This window comes from Gallinula chloropus (genome assembly GCF_964237585.1).
Source record: "Gallinula chloropus genome assembly, chromosome: 4".
Taxonomy (NCBI): domain Eukaryota; kingdom Metazoa; phylum Chordata; class Aves; order Gruiformes; family Rallidae; genus Gallinula; species Gallinula chloropus.
In genome coordinates this window covers 17,216,513-17,242,540 of record NC_140088.1, presented here as the reverse complement: position 1 = coordinate 17,242,540, position 26,028 = coordinate 17,216,513, and the positions used below count along the sequence as shown (strand labels likewise).

General features: G+C 37.7%; 1 protein-coding gene across 1 annotated transcript in view; it reads right to left on the bottom strand.

Annotated features, from left to right (window-relative positions):
- The window catches only part of SHANK2 (SH3 and multiple ankyrin repeat domains 2), a gene marked incomplete at both ends in the record, with an annotated part of 309,427 nt that overhangs the window by 271,591 nt on the left and 11,808 nt on the right, over positions 1-26,028 (bottom strand). The window contains 5 exons of the mRNA XM_084263484.1: positions 16,391-16,468; positions 21,233-21,349; positions 24,367-24,534; positions 25,333-25,484; positions 25,763-25,871. Of these exons, the coding sequence (XP_084119610.1) occupies positions 16,391-16,468; positions 21,233-21,349; positions 24,367-24,534; positions 25,333-25,484; positions 25,763-25,871 (624 nt within the window). The remainder of the gene's footprint in view (positions 1-16,390; positions 16,469-21,232; positions 21,350-24,366; positions 24,535-25,332; positions 25,485-25,762; positions 25,872-26,028) is intronic.

The window sequence follows — 26,028 nt, the reverse complement described above, 5'->3', positions numbered from 1 at the left end:
ACCAAAGCTTGTTACAGTAGCCCCATCATCTCACTGTCTCAGAGACAGATGTTTCTTTCAAATGAAGCAACTGGTCACAGTGGCTTACTATTTGCCACGCCAGATGCTCTGCCACCGATTTAGAGAAGAGAAGGAGTTTAATTGACACTTGGCTAGTTGCTATGGATGGTAACTAAGTGACAGCTCCATGAAGGAGAAACTTGAATGAAAGAAGCAGCTGTGACACAGTGAGGAGATGGGGTACCCCATGATTACTAGCCCAGCACAGGGCATTGGATGAGGAATGACAAAATGGTAACTGGTGAAGCGCCTTTAGGCAAGTATTTCTCCTGATACAGCGTTACTGTCATCCTCTGGTTTTCTGATATTCACAGATGTTCCCTCTGGATACAGGTAGTTTTTAAGTTGGCTTTCAGAAGTCAAAGCAGAAATTAAACATCGGATGCATCTGCTTAGTTCTGCTTTCCTGAATCTTGTTCCCCAAAGAAATTCAGTTTAAATGACGGCAAATAAGACTACTTTGTGTAAACAGTGAAACCCAACAGATGTCCAGTTACAGGTTTGAGCGCAGCAGAGTTTCATAATGTTGTCAGACTCTGGACCAGATAAAAGTAGCAGCACTGACTCACCAACATGTCTCTTTTCAGCCTTGTAAGTGCAGTTGTAAATATTTCAATTACTTACATTCTAGTATTCAGATTTTTTTTTATTATGATTAATGAAGTGTTTTGTTTCTCTTGGGAAACTGGAAAGTATATATACACTTTACCTGTCACTAGACTTTCACAATTGATTTTTTCCACTCTTAAAATTTATCACAGGTAGAGGTTACATTAAATTAGAGGTTACATTAAATTAGAGCAAGATCTTTGCAGCCTGTTAGCAAATACAATTTTAGAGCTTTATAGGTTAGCCCCCAAAAGGCAAGCACCAAACATTATTGCTCTTCAGAACAAACTGCTCCACACAGTAAGAAATGATTCAAAAAAGACAGAAATTGAAGTTGTCCCCTCTGAAACCCAGCTGTTGAACTTTGACAAATTTTCTACATGGAAGTGAGAGCATCTCCTAGTTCATTCACATTCAGTTTCAATCAAGACTGCTGCATGTGCTTAAATTTTAGACCAGGAGAGACGTAAAGCTTTAAAATGCTCTGCCTAAACGGGTGCGGAAGAAGCTCTTTGGGCTGCCCAGTTGTAGCTGCAATTCACATAAGCAGTTCATGGTAAAACAGTCAGCACTCCCCACCTGCTTTTTCTCCCCCTTCTCTTCCAGACAATTTGACTTTCCTGATGAAAGTACATTTCATTATTCTTTCCTTCAGGGCTGATGTTTCACCCTTCCATTGTCTCTGCTACCCAGCAGTGTTCACTAACTGATGGTCTTTCAAGAAAGCTTGAAAGAGCAATGAGTTCAGATATGGCACTATACGTTAAAGGAAATAGCTCTATCCCAGAAGAAAATGAGACTTCAAACTTGACTTTGCTCAGTCTCAGCCAAGCAGTGGAAACGCAGATGGATACTCTGAGGTACATCTACCTTACATGTCCCCATGTTCAGGTGGAAGTGGGAAGAGGCAATAATACAACCCTGCAAATGAGACTGCAACCATAAGACTCTCCAGAAATCGATTTCCACTTAAATCACAGACTTAAATCATAAAGGATTTAGTGTACTGCTAAGGGCTACACTGTTTTAACAATGAACACCATCCAAGCAGTCACAGCTGTTATGCAATAGGACTTACAATCATCAGAGCCTTGTAAGACATTGAACAGGTGGGTTTTAGGAGGGATGGTTGGGATAACTTCCTTAATGAAAAGACCACCTGAAAAGCTCTTCCATGTGACATAATTAGGACATTTTTCTTACTATTAAAAATATAAGCAACATTTTGATTTTTAATAAGCATAAGCTTCCAGACAAAAATCATGTAAACAATTCACCCAAAAGCTGCAATATAAGAAAGAGGCAATAATCCAACAGTAAGGCAATCTCTAAACCATTCCATTATCATCACAGCCTCTGGAGACAAAAACCTTTTAAATTTGATATGAAATTCTAACGGTGCTTATTGTGAAGCAACGAAAAGGTAACATAGTTCAGTTTCAACGTATTTCTATGGTCTCCTCTCCAAAGAAAAGTTCTCCCTAATACAACCAATAAAGGCTTTTTGGAGTGTAAAGCCACTTTGAAGATTGTTACAGTGTACCATCAAGTATGCAACAGTCATCCAGAGTGACATGAGAAAGTTCAATTTAGGTTGTTACGTGTAAAGACCCACCCTGCTCTTATGTATGCCTGTGCAGCACACAGCACTTTGAGGCTCCATCCCTGATAAACAGTGACACAAAACCATGTAGCACACACTACAGACTTCAAAAAAATTCTTAAATCGATAATACATTCATTGCTCTCATATATGAGCAGCATGCAGATTTAAAAAGTCTTCAGTAGTACAGATGGAGTTCAGTTTGGAAAAGCATGTAGCAATCTGCGTTCCAAATTTCTTTTCCATAGGTGTGGGAGAAAAGTACTGATCAAACACTATTGGTTTCTTACGCAATTTCAGGGAGCTTGTACATGAAGATAAACATAGCTAGAACTCCGTGTCTTTTGGAAATGCATTCTTTTGTAATACCTTGCCAAAATGTGACAATTTGGCAAGCATTGTTCTAAGCTCAAATCACAGCATAGACTTTATGTATTTTCAATTACAGAGAACAGCAAGAATTCAATGAAAACAACGAAATGGGCTTTTTTCTGAAGCAGTTGGAAAATTCTATACGGCTACAATAACTACATAATCTAAATAGAAATCCTGAATAATCATGAATTCTGTATTTACTTTGCAAAATCAAATGGCAAAGTGCCATCCCACATTTTGTAGTTGTACTGATTACAGTTGATTTGCAACTTGGAAGCTGCAACACTGTAAACTAAAACTAGTGGAAGCCTCTTAGTTCACCTCAATATAAAATAAAGCCAAATGCTCGATTAATATTCTATTAATATCGCTAATTCACACTCTTTTTCTAAGAGCGCCCCTGAATACATACAATATGGATGGCATGAAACACGACCTCAAGAAGATAAATATATTTACATTACGGAAACACACGGTTGCATTTACACTCCAAAACTTTTTAATAAAGTAATCAGTTTTGAAGTTTAGATGTAGTACATCTGCTTAGCAAATTACTCCTGACATATTTCTATTTTGAGAAGTCCAGAGTTGTGTAATACTACGTACGCATTAAAAAAGATAATTTTTAATTGAAAATATAGCAGAACTCAAAGGTTTTATTTGACAAAGGAAAATCTATTGATAAAATTAATTTTATCCATTTGAAGCTTTACTTCAGGTGTATCATTTTCAAGTGCCAGCAAGACTCATTAAATAAAAGGAATAAGATATACATAAAGAAAATCAGTAAATTTTAAATTTTTTTTCTTTAAATAACAGTCAATAAAGATTTATAAAGTGCAGAAATAACCTCCATTCTCTACCAGGACAAAAATGCTGGCAATTTTCCTGAATTACTCTATAGTAATGCTACGAAAGAATATAAGAAAAATAGAGCACTCAGCATTTTCATAACTGCTTCTTCCTGGTCAGAAAATAATTATTTAACAATTTTAATTCTACAATTTAATACAAGTTTAATATCATGCATTTGGATAAGAACTAACTTTGCATATAAATATGTCTGATGTCCAGTAGATGGCAAAATATCAGCAACCATCACCTTTAATCTTCTTGGAGCTTGCTTAATTTAAACGTCAAAGTTTTTTTTGTTTTTTTTTTTTTTTTCCTTTCTAGCCTCCACTTTCTATTTCATCAGATAGCAGGATTAGTTTTACCTTTTGGATGTTTTCTGTATGTTATCTGCTTGAAAGACAATTTCATCTTCATCAGTTCTTGATACAACAAAGCACAATAATGTTACTATCCTTTAAATAGTCCTTTGAAGACAGTTTCTTCACCACTGAAATTTTTTTCTCCAAAAGCATGCTGCTGCTACTGTTCCCAAATTTGCCAGCACATGTTAGCATACTGTGTACAAAAATCTCTTAGCAACAATATCTTAGTGTCTAACATTTTCCTTCTTCCAACTATGATTCATGGAGCCATCTGTAGTCAGATATTGACATGCAGTATCTTAAAATAGATACCTTACATTTGCTCAACAACTAGTTTTAGCATCTGAAAATATAAATTATGGGAAAGGGCCAATATTTCTTTGAGGCTCTTCATCATTCCCTTGATCATTTTAGCACTGTTCAAACAAAGGCTTGCCACGATCACTTCGCCTTAGTATTAAGGTCAAAGTATTCATGCTTTCTGCAGCGCGGCAGTAGGCAGCTCGGCTGTGCTGGAAGCAGTCCCTTACATAAGTACTACAAGCAATCTCAATGCCTTCCCAGGTGAGGACCACCTCACAATGGTATCCTGGATAATTTTTAAGAGGGACAAAAGGCTAGGCTTTAAAACTTCAAGTATTACTACATGCAGCAATAACAACTAAGCATTTTTCACACCCATGGACCTAAGCCTTATGGCAAGTGCTTTATACAGGTGGGACAAGGTCAATGTCTCAGCTGGGCAATGACAAAGATACTTCTGCAGCAACGGCTGCTGTAGGGAATGCAGCAATGTTCCATACTCCATTCAGGGAATGGAAAAAAGAATACAGCCAGAGCTTTCCCAAGCACTGCTTTTGCTCCTAAAGCTATCCCAAAGTTTTCACTCGGAAGAGAAAGCATCTTGTTTTCAGCTACAGCAAATTATCTATTTGTAGCTAAGGACTTTGCATAACACAAGCTATTTGTTGCAATGCAGTGTGCAATTTTGTATATCTTAAAAAGAATAGCACAGTACTAAAATCAGGAAATGTTAATTAAAAATACTCATACTCAGTAGAAGAGATTATAAAGAAAGATTCAGTAGCGTGGTTTTGAAACAGTGTTAAGTATGAGGAACACACTTCCGTGTCACTGAAATCAATTTTATCCACTTCAAAGGAACTAAGATTTTACCCTAAATATTTTCTAGCAATTAGTACTTTCAAAATAAGCAAACATACAACAACGTGCATCCAAATACACAGTATGTGTTTAGCCGAGTATTATCAGAAAAGTACACTGCAAGCATAACAGTGCTGGCACATTGTCATTGCTAAAATGCTGGTTTTGCTTGCAAGAGATTTTACAGTCCCTATGGGTCTTCTGAAATACACTCAGTACCCATAAAACAGTTCCAGAGCTGATTAGCCTAGTGAATTCAAGTCAAAATTAAGAGAAGGCTATCACACTGAATTACCTCCTTTTAGTCTCTTTATGTCCTGCAGTGCTGCCTTAACAGGACCCTATATTGGACTTACACCGAAAATGCCTATAGCACCCTTGTTCATTCTCCAGTAACCTTATTATGACTTAAAAAGTAGAACCTGTATTATATTTTACACTATTCTTTCATGGATATACACAACTGAACTACTCTTCACAAATAAGCCACAACTGAATACACCTTCAGATTAAACTAAGCCTTGGACACCAAGACAATAAACTGTTAAGACCTTTCCTCAAAACAGGCGAGTAAATCACTTCGAAATCATCTCTCTCTCGGCTTTGTAATGCAAACTTAACTCCTATGACAAAAGGAGCCATTGTTATGCAAGAACCAGTTTGCCAGAAAGTGTTGAACTGAATACACAGGAAAGTCGATTAAAGTTATCACAAAACATGTCAGAAAGCAAAAAAAGAACACGCAGGCACAACTTCACCACTTCACGGCATTCTTTTCTTTCCACCTATTTCTTCGGATGAAAAATAGCTACAACTTTTAGGTTATCCTACTTTGGACAGATTGTATTAAGCCTCCTCCATGGTCACCAAAGTATTGGGAAAATTAATGTTTATTTCTACTTTAAAAGTAGAGAAGTAAATGATGTCTTTCTGCTTCTCTACTAAAACGCCACATAGCAAGTCACACTCAAAGATGCATTTTCTATACTTGTATTTTAATAATTGATAAGGAAAAGAAAAAGCAGAGAGTGAGATACATGCACATTTACAATTACAGACTCATTCCACAGGAAAATCCAGCTCAAGCTGGAAAGAGCCATCAAAAGCCAGTTATTACATAATCCTTATTACTGCTACATGGGTGAGCAGCAATTCCAAAGGAGTATTTACTAAAAGCAGATAAAGCCAGGTTGCAGCATCAGATAAGACACAGCCAGTAATAAAATTGACTTAATTTTCTTCCCCACCCCATAATATGCTAAATCAAAAAGCCATGAAATGCAATCTTCTTCAGCAGAAGTCTTTTAGAAAAAGACTGAGAAGAAAGCATGCTGTTTGCTAGATTTTGCTTTCTGTGAAATTATACTAAATGTCAGGCTATACAGAAAAGCCAGCTGAAGTGTGCTGCTGTAGGGTAAAAACTTTCCCCTCTGAAGGCAGCCCTACCTCATAGAAAAGCAAAAATGTGCTGCTATATTAGCAGCTTCTACCCCAAACACTTTCAGAAAAATGTCTTCCTACTCACAGCAGTAGATACTGCCCACTACTTCACAGCGAAAACTGTTTATGGGATTCAATGCTGCAAACACTTAATAATACAGTGTTCCTGAAAGTGCTAACCCAAATGGCTGAAAAACACTTTTTGAAAGTCCTTAGAATAAAATGCCTTGGGTTAATAAAATACAACAATTATCTTACCTAATACATTTGGTGAATTCATTCCAAACTCTGTGGGTTAACTATATATAATAAAACCTTTGCCTGCATTAGCCTAGTGAAAGTCAATACCAATAACATACTCTGAAGAAGATGGACACAGGACAGCAGCTTATGCCAACAGCTTGTCACAAATGCTCTCTCCAAATGGCAATGCAAGTTTGTCCTAGAGGCATAGATACTCCATTTTTCTAAGCAACAAGGACTCACTTGGATATCACCAGAAATTAACACTGAATAACCTGCATAGTCTTGCAAAAACAAGAGATAACACCACTCCATCATCCCTCCCTCATAACTATGATCATGAATCTGTACTTGCAGGCCTTAAGCGCCCACGAGTCCTACTCATGGGTTGTGCTCAGCACTGCATGGACACAAACCAAAATTATCATCATTGCCCAGAAATGCAACTGTAAAGTCACAGAGAGTTTGGGTTGAAGGAACATTCCAAGGTCACCAAGTCCAAACCCCCTGCAATGAGCAGAAACACCTTCAATTAGATCAGGTTGCTCAGAGCTCTGTCCAACCCAACCTTGAGTGTTTCCAGGGATGGGGTATCTGCCACCCCTCCAGGCAACCTGTGACAGTGCCTTGCAACCCTCATTGTAAAATCTTTCTTCCTTCTATGGGAACACGGGAGAACAGCAGGACACCATCAGGCATCTTGGTCATCATGGCAAAAGCAGCCTCAGCACAAACAGTTGATTTCAGTTTCTCAGCTATTTCTGGCCCATTAATATTGACTAATTCAACCAGTGTCACTAATGCTACTACATACACACAATAGCAGCATACAAAATTGAATAAGATATTACATTTTATTGAGAAAGTCAGTGTTATTAATATCTCAAAATAACACAGTTTAACAATAAGAAAAAATTAAATGTAGCAGATTACCACAAACATGCTTATCTATGGTGTTGTGAGACAAATTTCCCATAAAGTTTAACCTTACACCACACATACAGCTACAGGAATCAAGAATTCATAAAAAAAAAATGTCATCTCCCTCAGTTAAATCTGGAACAGACTCTGATACAATATTTTTTCCTGCAAGAACACTGAGAAAAAAAATACTGGGTATCTGTCAGTCTCTAGATGTTTATTCAGTACCTATCGTTACCATTTCAATACATGTAAAACCCTGGCAACGTGCAACACAAGTAAATGGGCATTTTGTATTAATCTTGTTCACGCAGCTCCCATCTTGGGACTAATGGGGTTTTTTAATGTCTTAGAGACACAAAATATATTCACCTCAAATTTGCTCTAAAGCAATAAAAAGAGAAATTTTTTTCTGATAGACACAACAATGAAATATAGTATTTCCAGTGACAAGATTTACCATGCTCTTTATAGCTACAGAAAAAAAAAATACATGCAGTTGTCAGAGCTGACCTTTTTACAAGGATAAGACATGCTGTGTGTGACTGCTCAGTTATGATGAGGCTATTTAAGAACTTACCCTTACTGCCTCCTCTTCTAGGATATACCATAAGTAAAAACACAGGAGCAATATTCAATCTTGCTATCAAAAGCCCATAATTAAATTAAGATCATACAAATCTCCATTGACTGTTGCATCTTCACCCATGACAACTAATCATGTCTGAATCATAAACGAGCCTTTCTTACTTTGAGGCAAGAACTGGTAGTGACCCTTACAATTCAGTTTGCTTAATTTGTTCCCTTTTATAACCTAGTTTCAGTTGCTTCTCAGCTTTTGGAAGTCTATCCATTTGGAGGAAAAACAAACAGATTGGCTCCTAGCTACCTCAGAGACACTGTTTTTCCCAGGGAAATCCTGCTGCATGTGAGAACACCTGAGGCATTTCAGCTGGACACCCCTCTCTGAGCAGGGAGAGAAAGCACAAAATGGGGGGGGGGGGGGAATGAAAAGGGTCTTAGATCATTTCCATAGAGCACAACATAAGAGGTCATCTCATGGACAATCCTCCATAAGTTTAAAATCACATAAAAAGCTCTTGCTGCTGCACAACTGTTTATAAAAAAGATACGTTCTGCAGGAAGTATTTTTAGCATCTCCACGTGCGGCAATATTCTGCCCTTCTCAAGAAAAGATAATCCTAACATTTAATTTCTTTGTGTTGTACTATATTACTTCTATTAGTTGATGACAGGTTGGCTATGAGCCGGCAGTGCGCACTGGTGGCGAAGAGAGCCAATGGGATCCTGGGATGCATCAGGAAGAGTATGTCCAGCAGGTCGAAGGAAGTGATCCTCCCCCTCTACTCTGCGTTGGTCAGGCCCCACCTGGAGTACTGTGTCCAGTTCTGGGCTCCATGGTATAAAAAAGACAGGGATCTCCTGGAGAGAGTCCAGAGAAGGGCCACGAAGATGATTAAGGGCCTGGAACATCTCCCATATGAGGAAAGGCTGAGTAAGCTGGGTCTGTTCAGCCTGGAGAAAAGAAGGCTTAGGGGAGACCTAATTAGTGTTTATAAATATCTTAGACTTGGGACGCAGGGGGATTTGGCCAGCCCCTTTTCAGTGGTCTGTGGGGACAGGACTAGGGGCAATGGCTGTAAGCTGGAGCATAGGAAGTTCCGCACCAACATGCGGAAGAACTTTTTCACAGTGAGGGTGACGGAGCAGTGGAATAGGCTGCCCAGGGAGGTGGTTGAGTCTCCTTCTCTGGAGATATTCAAGTCTCGTCTGGATGCCTATCTGTGTAATATGAGATAGGGAGCCTGCTTTGGCAGGGGGGTTGGACCCGATGATCTCTTGAGGTCCCTTCCAACCCCTAAGATTCTGTGATTCTGTGATTTGTCTGCTTTTCCAAATGACAGGGGTTAAGACAAAGGTTAGGAGTGATCAGCCAGCGCTATGCAAGCCATCACCTGGCCAACATGCATGAACCTCATTCTGTACCCATATGAATTTTTCTGCTCCTGTATCTCTTACTATACCCAGCCCTTATCAAGCCAAGCAACAGCATTAGTGAAAGCCCCTTAAACTGAGGTCTGACATGGCAAAAGAAGCTGCAGTATCTCCAGAGGTAGCTGAAGCAGAAGCATCTTTGCTGTCTCATGTTTTCAGTACAACTATTGCATTCTCTTTTGTTATCTTCTTGTCACCGGCTGCGTAATAAACCAAATATTGACCTTTGGTAATTGTCCTTCACGGGCCAGTAAGAAGAAGCATCTGTCTAACGGTTTGTTGGTACTTGAAAATTGACAATAACAGGAAATCTGCTGGCTCTTAAGGTCACCTCTAACTTGCCATCAAATACTTTCCTGTTGGAAATTGTACTTGGAGCAATATCTCGTATCTATACTGTTCTCAGGAATATTTTTATTTGGCAATGTTTTCCTAATACTCTAACAGATAATGTATCACCACCACAAAGGCATAAGTATACCCAAGGTGATGTGAAAAAATCCCCAAAAGACTTTCTGGAATGACACCATGTGTTCCTCTATAAATATCACTTCAAGGTGCTATTTGGTATGAGAAAACATACGATAACTAATCATGGTTTGCATCAACATGAAACCTCTCCTGTTATTTTGATTTTAACTATATGTTTTTAAGAAATCACTTTTAATACGCCTATACATGTGCATGCTAACATGTTTTTTTATTTTTAAAGGAAAAATCCACAGCTTGTATGATTTAAAAATGCTACATGAAACTCTTACTAATATCTGTATGCCCAAGTCTTAAAAAACTATTCTGCAGAATTTATTATACTTATTCTAGTACTTCTGGGGTTTTTACACAATTAAAACATTAAATCTTTTCTTATCAATATCAAAATATCACAAATAATGAGTAATCGTAAATTAGACTGTGTACTCCTCAAGACAGATTGCCCTTTACCTATTCTTTCTGTACTGCAAAACAACGTAACTGATCAACACAAGCAGTGACCTAACATTAAAAAGGTAACACCACCAAAGCAAGTATGAATAAACTCCATTACTTGACTCACATCAGGACAAAAGCTGGAAAAAGCTAGAAGTCTGACTAAAGGCAGAATGCATCATGAGAAGAGAGTTGTGGTGGGGTTTTTTTGCCATTAATACACAATATTCAATGATGCATTCTTCCCACAGGTGCTTCAGGAACAGAATTAGGATGAAAATAAATACTTGGAAAAAAAAAAAAAAAAGTCCTTGCGTAATTCATATGCTCCATTAACTCACCAGTCACATATTTCAACACAGAGAGAAAACATTACTTTATACTTGCAAAGCTGCCTTTTTGAGGTACTGGCCAAAGAATTTTGGTTTTAAAATTAGCTTTCTTGGAGTTTCACCCTTTCAAAAATAAGTCAGTGAGAGAAAATACCTGAGAATAACTTCTTGTCCTTTGCCTGTAAATTCCATCCAAAAGAGAGAAATTTAAAATTATAATAACCTAAATCAAAATTAGGTTTGAGGTAACCATTCCAGTGATATGCTGGATAATAAGCAGGACTGATATTTCAGAGTCAGAGCTACATCCACCTCATCCCAGCCCATCCTCCCTGGCCTTCCAGCTTAGCCTTGGCAGTGTGAAGCTTCCCCCCCATCATCTCTAGCAAAGTGAAATTCCCTTTTTATACAGACAGTCCCAATTTCCCCTCTACTCTGATATTACTTCCCTTATGCCCATAATGATTAAAAATCTCCACAAAAGCCATAACAATCTACGTCTTGCTCCATTCACTCTACTTTTTCAGGCTCCCAGGCAGTCTCAGCCAGTCTTGTACTTTCTCACTGGTCTCTAAGTACTCCATGATTACTTACCCATCCCCGACTGCGCCTGTCTGTATTCCCCACTAGCCATCTTCGCTTCCAAATACACAGTCTGGTTTTGGAGCCCCTGTATTTGAGTCAGACTGCAAACCTGTTTACTCTGCCACATTATTAACATGGAGATCTCTGACAGCATGCAGGGCAATTAAAGGAAACAAAACAAAACAACACAACACAACAGGGGAGATGGGACAAGGAGAGGTGGGTCAACAGAGTTTTTCAGTATGAGCTAAACAACACATGTTTTCCCTCACCCATACCCCGAAATAGCTGAATCATTTTGTTTTTCTGAACAATGCCGCCTGAGATACCAGGCATGAAAAATTTCATTTCGAATTATTCGAATCTGGCAAAAATATGAGCAATTGAAAATAGATGTAAAGCCAACACACTGAAAGGAACAATTCTACCTGCAGTGGACCTAGAAGACTGCTGCTCCTCCCAACTTCTATGTAACGTAAGTTCATTAATAACCCAGGCTGATTTGGGATAGCAATGGTCAGCAAGGTCATCTGAGGGAGAAATTCTCAGGTAAAACTCTACCATTAAAAGGTGTTCCTAAATGTCACCTCAGACTAGTTCTTCTGTACACTTCAACACATATGCTTCAAAAACACTGACTAATCATTAGCTCTATTAGCTCTAAGCTTGAAAGTGCTTTATAGCCCATATGAAAAAAAAATTATTCACACAGAGCTTCTGCTCACTAAAAGAATATAGAAAAACATGACAAATTGGACGTATGTTCATTTTAACATACACAATAGAATTTCAATAGTTTGTAAACATTGCAAGAAATTCTTTTACATTCATCTAGGAGCACATAAAATATGTGGAAAACTTAAGCGGCTAGGGATGCTGAATGGATAACATGGCTTTTCTGAAAGGATATTTTTAGGAGGTTTGACTAATAAAACAGGAACTGTATCAGCAAGGAAAAAAACCCTTAAACCACTGGAAACTTCAAAGCTAACCTATGGCTGGAAGACAAGTTACAGTTCAGTATTTCATAAGCCAGTATATGAGAGCTGTAAATTGATGTACTGTAGGTTGGTGGCAAGCAGGTTTCAACAAGCTCTACCATAAGGTACAAATGGTTGTGGGGGCATCAGTAGTACTTACAGCAGGCATGGTTGAGGGTACATCCAAGTTCAGTGCTACAAATGAAAGCACAGATCTGCTCTGATTTTAGTTACTTCAAAAGAAAAATAGCCAAGCACAATGTATAGCAGGGTGCGTTATTAGCTAGCACTTGTAGCCCTGTAATACTCACTTTTTTTTCCATCTGTTAGCACAGAATAATTAGTGTATAAGACACTTGCTTATCCATTCTGTCTTGGCTGGATAACCTAAGTGATTAATAAACAGAACTGGCAATATAGTGTAATGATGTGACGCAAGTTTCATTTTAACTCTAATTGCTAGTCAGACTTTAACTGAAATGCTCCATACACAAAGTTTCTCACACTTAGGCCAGTGATGAAGGAATTGCCCTAATTTACTTGGAACACACATGGGGAAAAGAAAGGAAGGAGGTTCACCCCACATCCCTGCAAGTGTACTTATTAGCAGGGGGAAACCTCAGAAAAAACATGCACTGCTGCTGACCCATACTGTGTTATTATAAAGTACAGCCTGTCAGAAGCACAATGTTTTAAGATTGATAGTCACAGACAAACTTTCAACTACGGATGACATCAATTCTACTCAACGCTGACCACTAACTTAACGGACAGCCAGGATGAAACACATTCCTTCAAAGGTAGCTAATAAAAGCTTAGGTGCTTAATTGGGAAATACTGGCAAGTTTTTTCATGGCCTGGACACCTGGCAATGCCATTCCAACACTAACTCCGCTAGACATTGAAAAGGCAGGCAGGGCAGACAGATCGCAGGCAGAGGCACGTACACAGTGGGGGATATCTGAATTGAGTGGCACAGAGTTCAGCCCAGATTAGTTTTACTTCCATATGATCTGGTAAACACATGCTTGATTTATAAAACACTGTGATTTGGCAAGAAGGCAACACATGCACATCTCTTTTTTGGTGGTAAAATTACGCTGCATTCATTGGACACTAATGCTAGATACAAACACTGCTGCTCATTTTCATCAAAATAAAGCCTTGGAGGGCCTTGAAAGCAACACACAAATTTCTCCATGTCTGGCTACTTATGTTTTACAGAATGGCACAGTTTCATGTCATCAATATTCTAAGCAGTAATTCAAAAGAATCATCCTTTTAGATTTCTGAGAAAAGAACATAATAGAGGTTACTCAAAGGAATAGATGGTGCAGCTACAACTGTTCCCATTATGTACATATGAGATGCTTCGAAGTTCCTTCCTACTGATTACATGAGTAAACATTTTTAGTATGCAAAATCCTATTAACTCAAGGGGATTCTGCATAATTTTGTAACAGCTCCACTTGTGGTGTCTGATCGACTGGGTCAGCAACAGACAGATGGCAAAGAATTAATTCTAATGCTGCTTTATTGCAGTGCTGGCGTCAGGATTTTCTCTGCTCACTCCATTCGGAAAAACTAGAATTTTTCCTACACTCCTCCTAAAAGTAAGACACCATAGCATCATTTCCTTTTCTAAATATGTGGATCTAGAAAGGACAGAACAAAGCCAACCTAATTGCCACCCCTTCTAGGGGATGTCATTGCATGCTAGGGGAACATGTACCATTCAGAAGCCCGAGCATCAGAAGTGTAACATCTAATAATGACAACAAATGGGATTTTATTCCATAGAGACAGGACACAGTTCACTGGTCACTAAGTGCACTTTTACAGCTACACCTTTTTCTTGAAATTATTGCTTCTGACTCCTATGATGTTCACTTGATTTTATTTAGTTTTGGCTAGTCATCCTTCACTTCTTGAAACCCTACAACCATCAGCACTAGTTTTCACAAAGATTTTCTTTTCTGCCTTTTCTCCCTGTGTTTTTCTTTTCTAGACAGAAGAATAAGACTGTTGCAGCAGTCAGAACAAACATGACGACAAACAGAAACAGTTCTACTTGCCATTTATCCTCCCCACACAGAATCTTAAAACACAAAGAAAAGGTAATCTCAAAGATATAAAATATCCCTCCAGTACCACGGGTTTTCTCTTATTCAAGTTTTTAATATCTAGTACTCAGTATATTTAGATTACAAACTATTAGCAGCCTGAAAACAGTGCCTAAAATTAAATTATTAATGCACCGCTTCCCCAATTTGGGGAAAATGGTCCCAAAAGTAAACAGTGATCTAGCAGGGATTTGCAGGCAGAACTCTTCAGCTCTTGAGATACACAAATTACATCCAGAAAACCTTCAAAATACAGAGATTAGTAAAATGATACAGAGATATATTGCTGAAGCTTTTTTTAAAGGCCTGAAATTCAGAGGTATTACCTACACATAAACTTTGAGGAGCGAACTCAGAGACCCACATGGACATAGTTAATATTCCAATTATTTCGCCTGTCAAAGCACGAGAGTAAAGGCATTCTTCCTTGAATTCTATGCCAGCATTATCCAAAGTGAGCCAAGGATATAATGGGAAAGATACAAGTAAAGGTGAGTCAGGATTTCTTTTTGTTGAAAGACTACTTGGTTTTGTGAAATAGTCTTCCCACATTTTACAACAGATCTCCTTTCAATGGTACTGTGACAACATTCTTCCAGAATCAGTGTCTTCTTTAACTTGAAAAAAAGTCTTTCTGTTCCTTTCACTTAAAACATTACGGCTTTCATCCCTATTTTTCACATGTCAGTTTGCATTATGAATGTTTCTCTGAAATCCAAGCTAATTAAGACTGCTTCAGAAATAAGGGCTTAAGGTTGTCAGACATACCTGACAACCCTTCGGACAACTATTTTCTTCCATTTGGGTTTTTAATTAAGCCTTCTGAAAGTACTTTTATACAAGAAGATGAACCATCTAGTAAACTTTGACTGACCCAAAGAAAGACTTCATTTTCTTTTAAAGATCTAAATGATAGCTTCAACTTTTACCACTGACAGTGCAATAAATCAATCCCATCCCTGAAATTTAGTCCCGCTCTTTGGCCTCATCACATTCAAGGAAGAGCTTATTTCTGGATAAGTAAAGAGAGGCCAAGAAAACCTTAGCTGCCCCCCACTCACTCCTTGCATCTCTCTTGCCTGGGACTGGACAGGGGCTGGAGGATAATCATATGAGGAACGGCTGAGGTTGCTGAGGATGTTTAGCCTGGAGAAGAGAAGGCTGAGGGATGACCTTATCACCACCTACAACTGCCTGAAAGGAGGTTGTACAGAGGTGGACAATGGTCTCTTCAGCCAAGTAACAGGAGATAAGACAAGGGAAAATGGCAAGAAGCTGTGCCAGGGCAGGTTCAGATTAGATGTTAGAAAAAAAAATTTACTGAAAGAATTGTCAGAGCCTGGAACAGGCTGCCCAGGGAGGTGGTTGAGTCACCTTCCCTGGATGTGTTTATAAAAGGGTAGATGAGGTACTAAGGGATATGGTTTAGCATAGGACGGGAACGGTTGGACTTGATGATCTTAAAAGGTATTTTCCAACCTTGTGATTCTGTGATAGGCACATCCAACACCGATGACTTCATGTTTTATGATCAACAGCTCATATAATTCTCAAACAGTGAGCTCAGACCAGGTAAAGAGAGAGCGTATTTTTACTCTCACTCCTAATTATTCAGGGACTCCTTCACTCACTACATCACACAAAAGTCATAGTCTTCAAAATTAGAGTTATCTTACTCTGCAGCTACTTTCAATCTTGGACAGTGTAACTTCTCCACAAACCAAGTTCACATAAGACTTTCTTGCAAATATTACTGGGAGGTAGGAGGAAGGGGTATTCCCTTTTTTTTTTTTACCTGAAATGGAGACTGGCTGTTGTAATTCTTAATCTCCTTGTTGGCTCCCCGGAACAGCAGCACTCTTGCACAGTTTTCCTGAAAACAGTAGAGGAGTAAACATCGTCGTAAGACACTTCAGTTACTAAAGAGATATTGTGGCTATGAGAAGTGATGTTATCTGCTGTATGTTTTCTTAGATACAAAGTAAACAAAATAAAATTAATACATTATCTGGGCAATTAAGTTATTAAAATAGCATTTTAAATATGAGAAGGCTTTTGGTGCTTTGCATCATTAAGAGTAAAAACAGTATGCAAGTATGAAACAACGTAGAGGAATGCAAGAGATAAATAGAATTTTTAAGAAATTGTACTGTGGAGATTCCATTCTTGACAAATCAGATTTTGAAGAAAATGCATTAGTTTAAAAGGAAATTTCACTCTCACATGGGCTTTGCCTATTTTGTAGGGAAATTGGTACTGTTCATCTATTAGTAAAGAGTACCTAGAATGAATGAATATCCTCCCCAGCACTAAAAATTAAACAAAGCAGTTTTACTACTTGGATGTACTATTTTTTTTCAACCTACCATCAATTTTAAACATTTAATCAATGATGCTTTTTTAATATACCTGAAATTATTTGGTCTGTCTATACACACTATGCTAACCAGTCTTATCTTCTCTTTTCCCCTAACAGTACAACAGAAACCAAATACATTCCTTCTAACGACATGCATATGGCTTCAGACCCTCTGAACTGAGGAAATCTGCAAATGAAATCCCTTAAAACCAATTTCTTTTGGACAGATAAGGTGTATTGCTTAAGTATCTACAACACTGTAAAATACTACTGACCATGATCCTCTAGAAAACCTCTAACACTTCTGAGACAGTTCTCAGAATATTAGACTTTTTGATTATATTTTTTGATATATGTCCTATATGTCCTATCCTTTAATGTTCATCTTAGGACCTTATGCAGACCAGCTCACAATGTTTTTGTTTCCTCATCATAAATATTGCTATTTATTTTGTTGTGCTTTCCAGATTTCTTGTCATGTTATGTTATGGAGTTCTACACCTAATGAGGTAATTCAGTGCGCTACCTTTCACTTTCAACAGCAAATCTGTAGCCAGAGAAAACAATTATATAACTTATCTATTTTAGTGACAGAAATTAAGCTTATTTACTAGATTCTGAGTCATAAGTGTACGTGCAGAAATTATGATTGAAAATAATTTTCATCACTGTGTCTAATTTATCACACCAGATTCTTGATCCCATTAAGTCTCCCCATCACAGGGTTGTTCTAAATATATCTGAGGAAGAGGCTATCCTACCCTTCCACCAAGACTTGGTACACCAAGAAAGCTATCCTTTTATTCCCGTGCTTCCTGTTCTCCATAACAGACCAAAACAACAGAAGAGATCATATCGCAAAAGGGTATACTAACAATCATCTGCAAGAGAGTAATTTTTAAATGAAACATAATTAATTGAAATAGTTTCATTTGTTTGCAGTGAAATCTGCACATTAGGCGTGCTCTCTGTATCTCTAAACATAGGGAGATCAGGAGCAATGTCTAAAATATCAAAATGTTTTCCTCATTTTTTATGTTCTGTACTAGCAATCATCCAAAAGAAGTAAATGTGCTGCAATCTGGATGAAGACCCCCAGGTTAATTGGGAAAAAAAAAAAAACCAAAAAACCAATCTTTTCAGGGTTACTTTTCCAGGAACTCCTTTTTGACAGACTCCTAAGCAATTCTATGTTTGCACACTGAACTATATTCTCAAAACAACTATTCCACTCTTCCACCTTGTACTGCTTAGTAAGTATGTTGGAAATGTTAGTAGAACCCTTTAACATTAAAATGCCCAATTTTGATCAAGAACTTGAGGATATAAATAACAATATTGAGACATACAGCATTTATTGTTTGATTATTCATTTGTTTACCAGAATAAATATTTCAACAGTAAAAGAGCAAAAGAATCACACATTAAAATACCTTACATGATTTAGAAACTTAACTAAGATGTCTGCAGTATAACAAAAATGAAGCAAAGCAATTTATTTATTAAATGGTTTGGTAAGAAAAGTTGACCTCAAAAGTGGTCAGAGCCGTTCAACAGAAGAAACTTCGAGAAAACTTGGTTTGGATTAAGTACTGTATTTGTTTCTTTATTCTTTTAAAACAGCAGCAAGGCTGGTGAAGGGACTACAGAATAAAAGTTAGCAGGAGCTGCTGAGGAACCTGGGGGTGTTTAGTTTGGAGCAGAGGTTGAGAGGATATCTAACTGCTCCCTGCAACTACCTGAAAGGAGGGTGGGGAGAGGCAGGGCTGACCTCTTCTCCCTAGTGACAAGTGATGGGACAAGAAATTGCTTCAAGTTGCACCAGGGGAGGTTTAGACTGGATGTTAGGAAAAACTTCTTCCCAGGTAGGGTTGTCAGTCATCGAACAGGCTGCCCAGGAAGGTGGTGGAGTCTCCATCCCTGGACATATTTAAAAGACAGGGGGACATAGTGCTGAGAGGCATGGGTTAGTGGTGACTGGCAGGTTAGTGTGATGGTTGAACTTCATGATCTAAAGGGTCTCTTTCAACCAGGACCCTTTCAACTATGATTCTAAGCTTCATCCTCTCTCCCTTTTGTCTCCTTTCTGACCTTGCAGTAAGGGGAACACACTAGGGGGAATAAGCAAAGATGTTACCATCATAAATTATTTTAATTACTTTTCCTTTGTTAATTCAATGAAAATTCCACATTCTAGAACACTCCATTATTAAGGTGCTGCCTACAGATGCCATAGCTTCTGCTTGCGTGTATTTTAGCTCTGACAACATAGCAACTTCTGATATTGAGAGTTCAGAATAGTTCATTCATTATATCACACATAAACTGATTGTGCAGTAGCTTTTTAGACTTCATAAGATTAAAGAGAATTTCACAGAGAAGTGTGGGCTTTTTAGCAGATTAGATTCAAATTTTTGTCTGAAAGCAAATTACCTGATTTAATACTGAACAGTTTTCATAAAGAATTCAACCCACTGACTGAAAGAAGGCACAATTCATCACAGCATTGTTATTTGAAAAACAGAGGCACAAGATCTGTCTAGATTTTATTCAGCTACTGTATGGCCATGAAATAACTTCAAAACCTGAAAATTTATTCAGATCAGCACTTAGCTGACACTTAGGAAAAGAGAATTACCAACTTCAGAAAGTATTCCAAGAAAATTACCCAGGGTAGATTGGCCGGGAAAAATCAAATGGGTAATGACTCCATCTACAGGAATCAAGAGGTAAAAAGGATACTGCTGTCCTTCCCATCCTCTCCATCCAGAAAAGGCCAACACCACTCCTTCCACGTTAGCTACTAATAACTTTTAATAAAAGCGACATTGAAAAAAAATCATCACCAGTTACTGTTCACAGGACACTAAGAAAAACTTTATTTTCACATATACCAGATGAAGGAAGACAGAAGTGTAACAGCATAGTCACAAAATGTTCAACTTCTATTCACAAAACCCAAGTTTAATGACTGAACATATATACAAATTTGTAGATGCAATTTCAATTGGAGTCTCACTGTCTGTACTTAATGGCCTGTTGAAGACGCTTGGTAGACAATGAGCAAGAAGCAGTCCACAGAGGGCTACTGCTACCCTGCATACGTCACATAATCAGCAGTAACAGGGAACAGCTAGACTCTTTATGAATGGATAGCAATTATGACATGCACATCAAGTCAACAGTCTTGAGAAATGTCAAATTATTCCCAGAAATCTGTTTCTTAAAAACTTGAGGGTATGTTAGACCTAACTGCGGAATCCATCTTGACAAGACTTTTGAAAAAAACTAAGATGGTAATTAATTAAGAAGCAGATGCTTTAACAGATGTTTCACTAGTCGCAGTCAAATCTCATGACTTATGTTTTCCTAATTCAGTGTAACATTATATGCATTGTGTTTTAACATAGTTGTAAAACTCATTCCTTCTCCACTCCATCCATGCAAAGAGAGTATAAATTCCTATCAAATCAAATGATTCTACAAATGACTAGGCAATTTGTAAACAGCAGAGAACTCTAACTTCTATATATTCTACAGAAACATTTCCACAGCATTTTCCAAGTATTCCTTACTGAAATCTAATTTAAATTCTAGAAAAACAGCAGTAAATTTGCAATAGGAAACAAATATTTAGATAGGACACTAAAATGAATCAAGTCAGTAGCACATGGCGTTCTAATTAGTATGCATGCTTTTGCTACCTCCAATGAGCAACCCTATTTGTAATCAGTGAATAAAATACTAACAATATAGGTTTTAATTATGTGCTTTCTCATTTTTAAGACCACTGTTTAAAAGCTGTAACACTTCATTGCATATTAAACAAATCAAATGAAAAATAATGAGCTACATTTTTATTCAATGTAACTTGTCTCTGTAGATAAGTAATAATGGGAAATTTATCCCAAAATCCATTTATTAAAAGCGAGGAAACAGCATCTCAGGAAAACCTAACACCAAACCATTAAATTTGCTCTCCGGAAAACTCAACAAGCCTCTGTTTCAGTGGATAGACATGAAAGAGTTAGCATCTGTACTTCAATTATGCCTTTTTTTCCCTGGCTACATGTCATTCTCTTACAGCACCAGTCTCCAGTCTCCATGGGAGCAGAGTCCCTGGATTGTCTCCCAGAGCAAGACATCACTCCCACTTAGCTTCTCAGAGGGGACCCCAGGCACCCCTTTGCTCCTGCTGGAGACATTTATGTCACTGAAGGAAGGACGGACTTTGTGACACTGGGTCTGCTGGTAGAAGAGGTGTAAGGGCCAGCTCACCTGGTTGTACAATGCACAGATGTGCAGCGCTGTGTTTCCCGAGGCATTCTGCGCACACATATCAGCGCCGTAGAAGAGGAGGTGCTCCAGATGTTGGACGTGACCATATCGGCAAGCCTGAAAAGAGATGCATTCATATTTTGGTTACTTCACGATCCAGGCAAGTTTTCCAGGTAAAGAATTTCAGCAGAGATGATGCTATTTTACTTACAGTCTAATTTTTAGAATCACCCCTGGACTGAATAGGGGGATGAGCATCCAGATGCACCTACCTGCCTATAAACACCAATATGTATTTTTCAGGTACAAGTCTATGCCTAAGTTTAAGCACCTGCTTATTTAAGAAATGGCAGTTCAGGAGACTGAGAAAATGCAAAGCTTGACATTTTTTATCCACTAATACTCATAACTGTCAAATGTGACAAGCAGTCTAACACTTTTTGTCATGCTAATCTTCAGGAAGTTGCCCACTAGATGGCACTGAAGATGATCAGATTTCTAAAGCTTCCTTTTTAGCTGCGAAAACAGTTTGGGGAACTCTGGCCAAAGTTCAAATAATCATCTTGATTGTGTGATGTCAGATAGACACACAGCACTGATCCAAAAGAGGGGAAATCTGCAAGAATTACTTTATCAGTCATACAAATAAAATGTTAGACCATGAATACTTGGAAATAAACCTCTACAAATGAGGATCCAGTGAAATCTGAAACTTTCCTGATTTGCAAGTAAGTTTGAGAAAAGTCACAGTATTGCCATTCATCAGTCTCATCAGTTCTCTGCAGCACACCAACTGAGCACTTCCCAATTTGTAATGTTTTTGCTTCATCTCAGATCAGTATCAGTCCTATATAACAACATGAAATTTAAGATGAGACACAGATATACAAACCCATTCCCTCTGTCTTAGGTACCTAATTATTACTGACTTCAACAGAAATTACAAACCTACCTATCTTGCAATTTGGATCAGAAAATTTAAGTGTAGTTCTTCATACACATATTAAATCAGTGACACCTGGCAAATCCCAGTCTAGTATACTGAACATTAAAACTTTTCTTCCTCCATTTTCAACACACAGAAAGGGGAAAAACCCCAATGTTTATTTAGTATTTTATTTATTTACCAATTATTTACTAAAATAATGGAGACATTATGCTAGCTGTTATTAGAACGAGAACATTTTAACACTAGGCAACAGAAAGCAAGCATCCAACAACGGCAGAAACAGTACCAAATCGTAACTGCTCCTGACTGAGCAGGAGATGAGAGCAAATAAGCAATTAGCAATGAATTACCAATTCTGTCTAGTCTCAAAAAGTCCCTCAACATCTAGGTATGAATGCAATTATTAAAACATCTCCTAAAATACAAGCACTAATTCCAACTTTCCACTATTACTACAAGAAACTGGAGTAAAATCAGGCCCTTTATCCACTTTCCTTCCTTTGATAGAGTGGGATTTGCCTCCTTTTTGCCAATCTGACAATAATACTTAAGGAGAAATGCTGGAAGACAACTAACACAGGGGAAATTAATTTCCCCTCACTGTATAGGTCACTTACAATGCAGACCTCTGTAAACTGTTCATCAGGGCTCCCCAGTACAATCAACACCGAGAGACGATTCTTTCCAGAGGACATCCATTTTATTACTATCATAGCAAAGCATTAACCAGCACCAGTATGCCTACCTTTTCCCTTTCCTATAAAGATAACCCAGAGGCTTCACTTCTATGGTTAACAATTCTGTTAGCAAAATGAAAAACATACTTGCTACCAATTATTTTCCTTGCCATACGAGGTAACTTTGCCCTTTTCACACAGACAACAGTATATGGGATTGTTCCACAACACCACCTTTCTTAATTGTCTGAGTAATGCTTGTAATATTGATTACTGAAAACAGATTGCTCATAATCCAGATGTAAAGATTGATTTGTTTAGGATTACAACCAATACAGTGGGTTTGGAAAGCTCTGTTTAATTATCAGAAACAATAGCTATATGCATATAAGACTGGTTTTCAACATAGGGAATTTTAAACTGTATTTTCAGGGTGTCCAGATGGGGTAATACTTTGACATAATTTCTAAGTATGCAGAGGAAATGGATTTTGTATATCAATAAATTAATCCTTTTTTTCCCCCTACTAGAGATGGATGCAAACTACTTTGATCTGAACACACAAAATGATATAACTCAGATCTCTCCCAAACTTACTAAAAGCTATCTCCCATTTCATTCAAACTAAAAAAGTAGTTGTGTACTAAAAAAAAAAAAAAAAAATAAATAAGTGCACAGAAAAGAAAGTGAGCCTTGACAACCTAAGTAGACCTGCAAGGTTGATTGCCTTACCAAACATTATAGGTCTTTTCTTAGGAGAGACACAAATGTCTTCAGTGAGGAAGGAGGTCCATTTTTCCAACAGCTACAGTGAAGCTGACCAAGATGTGCCAACACCTGATGAATTCTAGCACCATAGCTTATTCAAGGTATCATGAGCACTATAAACTTCTAAAGATTACTTTTATTTTTTTTTCTTTATAGAGCATGCTACCACCTTTGTACATACACAATATGTAAGAGAGGAAAGAAAAACCTATATGCAAACAGCAGAAATAAAAGTCATTACAATCCCAGTTTCCACACACAGAGGGAAAGAAAACTGACTCAAATGGCAGGTTTCTAGGAGTTTAACAATCTTCAGTGCAACATACTGAATCCTAGCAACAGGATCCTCAATCCAAATCTTCCTGTACAGTTCACCAGAGAGAAAGTACCTCTGACAAACACACAAGAAGCATTACCAAGGTTACTAAAACTGGCATCTAACAAAAAGATTGAGTTTAAGTGCTACTAATAGGATGCTAAACTTCCAAGAGTCCGTTATGTAAATATGACTAGTGCAATTCCTGCAGCAAAATCCAGAGTAATCATAGGATTTCAAAGTTACAGAACTCCACTGGAGCCATTTCTACTTCCAATTCACTACAGCAGGATGCAAATAGAAAGCAATTCCATATTTGTATGCACATGGGCTAAACATATCCAAAACAGTGTTTAACCATAGAGCACAAATGGCACGTTTCATCATGCAACTTCAACTACAAAGAACAGGTAAACTTCCCTACCTGATGAATTTCTTGCCATCCATTTTCATCTTTGCAACTGACTGTAGCGTGTTCATGAAGTAGCAGTTCACAGCAGTAAGGATCCCCTCCCACAATAGCTGTGTGGTACAGTGGTGTCAGGCCACAGCTGTCTTTGTAGTTAGGAGATGCTCCAAGCTCTAAAAGGGTCTAAAAGCAATCACAAACTGTGAAAAATGCATTTTAGAGGGACTTCTCTAGCTGAAAAAGTATTTACAAGGTTGATATTTGCCATAACATATATTTCTCGCTCACTTCTCTATAAACGGATAGAATTGCCTGCAGCACAAAGTTAAGCAAGGAATGACCCCAAAAGAATTAGGACCTAAAGCAATCTAGAGGGATAGCAAGGAAAGGATCAGTGGCAATATCCAATTTCCATCCTCTCATTAAGTTTAGAAATCTTAGTTTTGAAAATGCCACCTCGGCCTTTGCAACCTACCCATCTCTTCAGTTACAAGATGCTTTATCAAAAATGTCATGCAATTTGAGTTCTGTCAAAAGGAAATAAGGAAAAGCCATAAAGTGTTAAGATTTCATCTAACATATCAAGGTGTTTTAAGAATACCTGTTAAAATGCAAAAATAACCTAGAAGAGACTGTGTTATAAGATATAAGGTGTAATCCATGCCATTGGCATTTGCTTTCAAAGAGATAAGCAACAATAATGCTATTCATCTCTTCAGATAGATCTTGCCCAATCTATCAATAGATAACGTTAAATTTCACCACTTTTTCTTCCTAACAAAAAAAAAAATAAAATAAAACCATAAATTAAAAGAACCTGTATTGAAAGTAACTCCTAAGATTTGAAAGAGACAAGAAAGCACTAGAAGAAGCACGTATTAAAGGACCCATTGAGGACAATATAGTAATTAACTGAAAACATCCTCTTTTATGTATTTTTTTCTATAAAATTATGTATAATTTGCTCCTGAAAGCATTTACCTTGAGGGTTACTTGGTTCTTGGCTCTGGCTGCTTTGTGCAGAGCTGTCATTCCATCTTTGGCTCTGAAGTCCAAATGTGCTCCTCCATTTTTCAGAGCTTTTATCACTTCTACTGTATTGTCAAGCTGAACTGCCAAAGTTAGGGGTGTTTCTAAAGAAGAGAAGAGCATGTAATTGGAAAAAAAAAAAAAAGATTGGCAAAGATATAAAATAAAGAGCATCTACTTTAGAAATAGTAAGTTAAAACTGCCACTCAAAGAAAATCATAAATTATCGATTTTCTCCTTCGGACAGCAAAACCAGGCAGACTCCATTAGCCTAGAGTCATGGAGGTGACAGAAAAAAAAATGTTTGAGGTTTTCAGCCTGTTAATAAGTTTAGGTTGAACAAACCCAAGGTACTACAGTATGCTGCTAGTTTTATTCTGACCTCCACTTTCCAGGTCATGATAGTTTGGGTCCAGTCCTCGGTCCAACATCTTTGTGATTTTTTCCACTGAGAGATGGTGGACATGATCCATAAATTTTCTCAAATTAGCCTGAAACAAGGAGTAACAAATCAAACATCCTCTAATTTTAAAATTAAAATTTTGGCTAAAAGTGAAATATTCAGTCAATTTACATCAATATCCATTGACATCATTGAACAGTAGCTAATTCACATTCCTGGAGAATCTGACTTTATACTAACAGCGT